This window comes from Galeopterus variegatus, unplaced genomic scaffold, assembly GCF_000696425.1.
Source record: "Galeopterus variegatus unplaced genomic scaffold, G_variegatus-3.0.2 Scaffold7426, whole genome shotgun sequence".
Taxonomy (NCBI): Eukaryota; Metazoa; Chordata; class Mammalia; order Dermoptera; family Cynocephalidae; genus Galeopterus; species Galeopterus variegatus.
The window spans coordinates 98,924-106,518 of record NW_007733537.1 but is presented as its reverse complement, the minus strand read 5'-3'; the positions used below and the strand labels follow the sequence as shown (position 1 = coordinate 106,518).

The following is a 7,595-nucleotide window of genomic DNA, read 5'->3' as shown; positions in this document are numbered from 1 at the left end:
CCTCGGCGGGAGCGCCGCCGCGCTCCCAAGTGGCACACTGTAGCAGTGCGCCACCGGGCCGACCCCACATTTAATTTTTTGAGAAACCACCACACTGTTTTCCACAGCAGCTGCACCACTTCACATTCCCACCGGCAGTGAACGAGGGTTCCAGTTTCTTCACATCCTCTCCAACACTTGTTATTTCCTGTTAAAAAAATTTATTCCCACCGGCAGTGAACGAGGGTTCCAGTTTCTTCACATCCTCTCCAACACTTGTTATTTTCTGTTAAAAAAAATTTTTTTTTAAATAATAGCCATCCCAATGGGTATAAAGTGGCCAGAAATGCTCCTTTTAAGGGTAGAGATAGAAAAGAATTGAAAACATGACCTCAGCTCAGCTCAATCTGCCATGGTGGGAAGCCATTAATTCTTTACTCTTGAAAGCTTTGCTTCCTTGGTGTGGCAGAAGCTGAAGTCCACCCCGCCTATTCTTTCTCAGTTATAGAACCCATTATTTAAAAAGTATCTTTATGGAGATATAATTCACATAGCATACAATTCACTACAATTCAATGGTTTTTAGTATTTCACAGATTTGCACATCTATCAACATGATCTAAATTTAGAACTTTTTATCATCTCAGAAAGAAACCCCACACCCATTAGCACACCCCATTTCTCCCCACCCCACCCTCCACTTCAGCCCTAGGCAACCACTAATCTACTTTCTGTTTCTGTAGATTTGTCTTCTCTGGACCTTTCATGTAAACTGAATCACACATTATGTGTTTTTTTTGTTAGTAGCTTCTTTTACTTAGTATAATGTTTTCAAGGTTCATCTGGGTTGTAGCATTTTTCAGTACTTCATTCCTTTTTATTGCCAAATAACGTTCCATTATATGGGTATGCTACATATTGTTTATCCATTAATCAGTTGGTTGACATTAGGTTGTTTCCATGTTTTTGACTATTATTAATAAATGTTGCTGTGAACATTCATGTACAAGTTTTTGTGTGGATGTATGTTTTCATTTCTCTTGGTTTTATTCCTGGGAGTGGAATTGCTGGGTCATAGGGTAACTCCATGTTTAACCATTTAAGAACTGCCAAACTGTTTTCCAAATCAACTGTACCATTTTACATTCCCACCAGCAGTGTATGAGGGTTAGAATCCCTGACTTTTATTTATTTATTTATTTTTAGAATCCCTGACTTTTAACTGTGCACTGGGCACTTGGCTCATGACCATTAAAAATAAAGATGACATTTCCCAGCCTCCCTTACAGTTAGTGTGACTAGTTCTGACCAATGTGATGGGAGAAGAAGTTAGGATTTTGCTCTTAAAAGGAGAGTATCCTCCCTTGCCCCTCCTGCTCCTTCCCTCTCTAGTGGCTGGATGTGGACATGTGGTAAGCTATCTTGGATTATGTGGACAAAGGCAACACACAGGGATGGGAGGGCCTCAGGACAGAAGGAACATGGGATTCTGGACTGCTGTAGAGCAGTCACTTAACCTTCCCAACCTTCACTTCCTTAATCCACTGAATGGATGAATTTGATTGCTCAACTTTCCATATGTTAGGTGCTGTGCCAAATAAAGTGGAGAACACAGAGATGAATTAGACAAAGCCCTGCACTCAAAGAGCTCTCAGACATGTCAGCAAGTCATTGCACTGCAAGATAGTAAGTGCTATAACAAAGGAATATACAAAGTGTTATGTGATTAATGTGGTAGGAGAGGGCATTCAGAAAGATATCAGAGCTGTGCAGAAGGACTACTATTGTCCTCCTAAATCCACTCTTCTCTTCTTCCAGAGTAATACAGCCCTTTTCAGCTGGGCAGGCGGCCACCCAGAATAAAGTCTTCATTCCTTTTCAGCTAGGTGTAGCCATGTGACTATGTTTGGACCAGTGGGACATCAGTAGAAGTGGTAAGAGCAAGGTCTGGGATATGTATTTAAAGGGAGAAAATATGCCCTTTTCCTTTTCCTGCTTCCTGCTGGCTGGGAGATGGACTTGATGGCTGGAGCTGGAGCAGCTGAAACTTGGACATGATGTTGAGGATGATAGAACAACAAGACAGAAGGAGCCCTGGTTGGTCTATATTTACATAAGAGGGAAATACAATTCTATTTTATTTAAGATAGTCTCTTTCTCTTTTTTTTTGGTCACTTCCTTATCCTAACTAATACAAACTAAATCTGGAAAAAAAAATATACATTCACCAGGGGATAGACTATTTCAAGCAGAGGGAATAGCATGTTCAACTTTCTCTTTTTTTTTGGTCACTTCCTTATCCTAACTAATACAAACTAAATCTGGAAAAAAATATATACATTCACCAGGGGATAGACTATTTCAAGCAGAGGGAATAGCATGTTCAGAGGTTCAGGGTCCTGGAAGAGGTTATGTGCTCAGGGAATGCCAAGGTTCTGTGTGGCAGGAGATGAGACTGCTAATGTGTTGGGATGAGCCACAATAGAGGATGGATCGAACGGGCAGGACTGTGGCAGAGAGACCTGTTGGAGGTTATGAATGCAATCAAGGTGAGAGACAACTGGGGCTGTGACAGTGGTGGAAATAGAGGAAAGGGAATTGATTCGAGATACATTTAGGAGCAGGAATCAGGAGTTTATCAATGTGTGTGTATAAGTATACGGAATGGGCATGTCACTGGAGAAAAATTGGGACTCTAAAGTTCTCCTCCTGCCATAGGTCAAATGTGTCCCACAAAATTTCCTGTATTGGAAACTTGACCCTCATTGTAACAGTGTTAAGAGGGTGGGAAATCCTATTACATATTTGAAAGGTGGGGCCTTTGAAACGTGATTGGATCATGAGGATTGTGCCCTCATGAATGGATTAATCCATTTGTGGAGTAATGGGTTAATGGTTTAGTGAGTTGTCATGGGCATGGACTGGTGGCTTTAAAAGGAGAGCACACAAAAGAGCTCTTGACATTCTCGCCATGCGATTGCCTGCATCACCATGGGACCCCGTAGGGAGCTCTCACCAAAACGAAATCCTTCACCTGATGTGTTCCCTGGACCATGGACTTCCCAGCCTGCAAAACTGTAACATTTTCTTTATACATTATCCAGTTTCAGGTATTCTGTTATAAGCAACTGAAAACAAACTAATATTCCTCCTCAGAGGGCCTGTAGGTGGAGTTCAGCCTTTGGGGGGTGTTGGGGAGGAGAATCCTTATCTTGCTCCAATTCCAGAGTCCCTGGCCCAGGTGTCTCTTACCTCTCATCATCCTGCCTGGCTTCCAGTGCTTGTTCTGGGATTGTTTCATAAAGCAGGAGGCGAGAGGGTCTTTAACCTTGTAAATGCCGGCTCTCCCCAGGCTGCCTGAGTAGCCTGTGGTGGAGATGCCAAGGTCTTCTCAGGTCTGGCTGGTGGCTGGATACTATCCTTATCTGGCTGGCTGGGGCACATGCCTTCAGGTAATTGAGTAAGAGCAGGGTCCTCAGCAGATAAACAGGCTCATCTCTACTGGCAGGCCAGCCAGCAGGTCAGCGGGCAGGTTGAAGGTCATAGGTTTTGGGGAGAACTGGGTGAGGAGTTCAGCTTCACTCCCAGTAAAGCTTTTCAGGAAGCATTTCTCTACTGGGACAGCCCTCTGATACCAGGGCACTCGTTAACCCTCTGGGTGCCAGGAAGGGGGCAGGAGGTAAGTGCTGGGAGGCAGCTGAGGTCAGCCTTCTTTGAACCTCCACGTGGTATTTACTCAGAGCAATTGTTGCCAGAGGTCCAGGCCCCTGGAGTATAAAGCGGAATGTCTGCTCTCTGTGCCCAAAACTGAGCAGGTGAGCAGCCGGGACAGAGAGATGGGGGTCGAAGTCATAAGGGAGGGGATTGAGGGAGGTCTCAGGAGAGAGCTGGGGGTGGGAACTAAGATCCTTTGGCAGAGTTGCTTCTTCCCCCTTGGTATGCCTCAGTTTTCCTGTCTATGAAATGGGCTGCTCCTAGATAGGTGGTCAAGGGAGTGGTGGCAGAGGTGGCCTAGGGAGCTAGCTGCTCCTGGGATCTGGGGGCTGAGGGCTGGGGAAGATGATGGTGAGGAAACTTTTGCAAAGTGGTTAGAGCTCCACTCTCCCTACTGTATGCCTAAGGTGAGAAAGGAGCAGCCTCCCACGACGTCAGAGGAAGACACCCCTTCCTTCCCAGCCTCCCTGACTCACCTAAGGCAGCCATCTTAAGCCCCAACATCTCTGTGCTTCCTACACCCCAAGGAAGGGTTAAAAGGATTTGGGGTCCCCTGGGAGGTGTCCCTCCCTTTGCTTCTTCACCCTAACCAGGGCTCCGTTTACCTTCCATCTCAGAATCGATAATGGCAAGCACGGCTGCGATTCTCACCTGGGCTGTGGCCCTCCTCTCAGGTGGGTCTCCAGCCCTGACTTCAGTGTGGGGTGTGGGTGGAGGCTGGACTGAGGGGTCTGTCCACCTCGGGGGAGGAGAACCTAGCCCTTAACCACTCCATCCCTCTCCGCAGCGTTTCCAGCCACCCAGGCTCGGAAAGTCTTCTGGGACCACTTCAGCCAGAGCAGCGGGGACAAAGGCAGGGTGGAGCAGGTCCAGCAGCAGAAGGTGGCGCAGGAGCCCGCGTGAGTGGCCAGGGCAAGGGGTGCGGGCGAAACGAGGAGGCGGCCGGGCCATGGGATGATGCGCTGCCTCTCATTCCTCAACTTCCGCGGTCCCCTCTGGGACAGAAACCCAGCGGGGCTCGCTCTGCCGTCTACCCCGGCCGTGCTGGGCTCTTTAGCGCCCTCTGCCTGCAGCTCTTGCCTTGTCCTCACGACAGCTGCTGCCCTCTTGCCCACTGAGGCGTGGGACCGACCTTGAGTCAGCCACAGACGACTCCCTTGGCGGTCCCCAGAATGAAAGGATGGTGTGAGAGTCTTGGTGCATTTGTGCCTCCTTGGACAGTGTTGTAGGTCTGAATTGGCACGTGCGATGTGTTTGTGCTTTGTGTGTGAGGAGCTGCAGTTGGTGGTGGTGGTGGTGGGGTTAGTAGTAGAGCCCCCGGCTCTAGGATCAACGCCCTACATCCTCGGTTTCCCCAGAGAATCAGTGGGCGATGTCTCTGGGGCAAAGGAGATGATGAGCGCAGTCTGATGGGCTGGATGTCTGTCCCCTTCCCTAGGAGCCTGAAAGACAGCCTTGAGCAAGACCTCAATAATATGGACAAGTTCCTGGAAAAGTTGGGCCCTCTGAGTGGGCAGGGGAGGGAGCCTCTTCGGCTCCCACAGGACCCGGTGGGCCTGCGGCAGCAGCTGCAAGGGGAGCTGGCGGAGGTGAGGGCACGCCTGGAGCCCTTCATGGCAGAGGTGCACGAGCTCGTGGGCTGGAACATGGAGGAGTTGCGGCGGCGGCTGAAGCCCTACACGATGGAGCTGATGGGGCAGGTGGCCCAGCGCGCCCAGGAGCTGCAGGAGCAGTTGCGCGTGGTTGGAGAAGACACCAAGGCCCAGCTGCTGGGGGGCGTGGAGGAGGCTCGGGGCCTGCTGCAGGAACTGCAGAGCCGCGTGGCGCACCACACCCGCCGCATCAAGGAGCTCTTCCACCCCTACGCCGAGCGCCTGGTGACGGGCATCGGACGCCACGTGCAGGAGCTGCACCGCAAGGTGGCTCCGCATGCTGCCGCCAGTCCTTCGCGCCTCAGCCGCTGCGTGCAGGTGCTCTCGCGCAAACTCACGCTCAAGGCCAAGGCCTTGCACGCGCGCATCCAGCAGAACCTGGACCAGCTGCGCGAAGGGCTCAGCACCTTTGTCAGCACCAGCGCGGATGGGGCCGAGGGGGCCGGCCCCGATCCGCAGGTGCTCTCCGAGGAGGTGCGCCAGCGACTCCAGGCTTTCCGCCGTGACACCTTCCTGCAGATTGCAGCCTTCACACGTGCCATCGACCAGGAGACTGAGGAGGTCCAGTTGCAGCTGGCGCCACCCCCGCCAGGCCCCGGCGCCTTTGCGCACGAGTTCCGACAAATGGACAGTGGCAAGGCCCTGAGCAAGCTGCAGGCCCGTCTCGACGACCTATGGGAAGACATCACCTACAGCCTTCATGATCAGGGCCATGGTCACCTGGGGGAGCCCTGAGGGTCTACTTGCCTAGGCCCACTCCCCAGCTCCTTGTTTGGGAAGTCCTGGACCTGAACCTCTAGCATGGCTCAGTCCTTGAAGGTGGCCTTTTGGGCGGAGGGTGGAAGGTTCTGCACACGATAGGTGAGGCTATCTAAGGGGCTGCTATCCAGCCTCCCGCGACTCCCCCATCCAGACGCATTACACTCACCAGGCTTTGCAAATTCAGCTTCCCGTGCTAATTTGGGAATCCTCATGAATTGCTCTATTCTGAGGTGGAGGGTGTGGGGAGGCAGAGAGACAATTGTGCGCTCATAATTATCTGCAAGCTTGTTTGCCATGGTGCTGGAAGCCTGAGCCACTACATCCCAGAGTTCGGCTTTGGTCACTTCTGGCTGCCAGGTGGCTATTGCTACAGCTGGTCCACAGAGATGAACTCTTGTCTCCCCAGGGCAGCCATGACAGCTTCTATTGCTGGAATAGAAGGGAGAAAGGACGAAAATATGATGGGGAGAGCATGTGATGGTGCGGGTTTATGGTGGGTGTGAATAGTGGGGGCTGTGATGGGAGGGAGCAGAGCCCATATTTTCTTACATATCTCTGCACCTAAATAAGGGACCAAGCCCTCCAAACTGTGAGGGCTTCTAAAACCCTCTGGGGCATATAGTGTGCGCCCTCCCCATCACCAGCCCCTCCCTCCTGACTTCCAGGTCAAAGTCTAGACTTCTGGCTCAAATGAAATAGATGCTTATGATCGAAGCTGGTTTGCCTGGTGTGACTCAACTTTGGACCATGTCTGAAAGCAGTGACCTCACTACTGTTCCCAAAGCACACTTATTACCCACTCCAATCCCTTGCTGCTCTTTCTTGACCCCCTCCCAGTCCACGTCTGTCAGAGGGGCCTAGCTCTGGCTGGGCTCTGCCTCAGGGTTCCTGGCTAGACAACAGCTGTCTGTCACACCTTGGAGGCCCTGGGTTAGGGACCCCTCCTGTGCACCTGCATTGTTTAACAGCCTGCTTACCACAAGATGATGTGCATGGAATGCAGGCTGTTACTGGAGGAGCTGTGGCCCTGGTGGACCTGAGACTCCAGAGATGGCCTGTCTCCTTTGTTCCCACTGTTCCAGGCTTTGACTGGACTCCTTTTATGACTGACTGTCTTCTTGGGACCCCCAAACTCTTAACCTTTTCCCTTCATATACACAGTTACTCAGAGGCACCAAGCTCCTCATAGATCCCCTGGGAACTGTGAAACTGGGGGTGAGGTGGGGAAGTGGGAAGGGTAAACAGCAGGCTTTCCTCTCAGCTCAGCGCACCCTGCAGAGGGCTCTCAGTGCTCTCCCGCCCCTCCCAGCACAGACCTCACAGGATCTGGGCTCATCATGCCTGCAGGCTGGTGTTTCCTGACACCTTGGATTTTAGCCACTTTCAGCAATAGAACTAGGTTGTGGCCCCAGCACAGAGTGAGGAAGTGCTAGAAAGAAAAGTTTACCAAAAACAGAGGTGTTTTTTTTTTTTTTTTTTTTTTTAAAG

The 7,595-nt window shown here is 51.0% G+C and overlaps 1 protein-coding gene across 1 annotated transcript; it reads left to right on the top strand.

The window, feature by feature from the left end:
- Nucleotides 1–4,288: 4,288 nt before the first annotated feature.
- Nucleotides 4,289–6,286, top strand: APOA5 (apolipoprotein A-V). The gene is made up of 3 exons (XM_008591955.1): nt 4,289–4,367; nt 4,481–4,592; nt 5,132–6,286. The coding sequence occupies exons 1-3, from the start codon at nt 4,319–4,321 to the stop codon at nt 6,078–6,080; spliced, it is 1,110 nt and encodes a 369-aa protein (XP_008590177.1). The 5' UTR covers nt 4,289–4,318; the 3' UTR covers nt 6,081–6,286.
- Nucleotides 6,287–7,595: the final 1,309 nt, after the last annotated feature.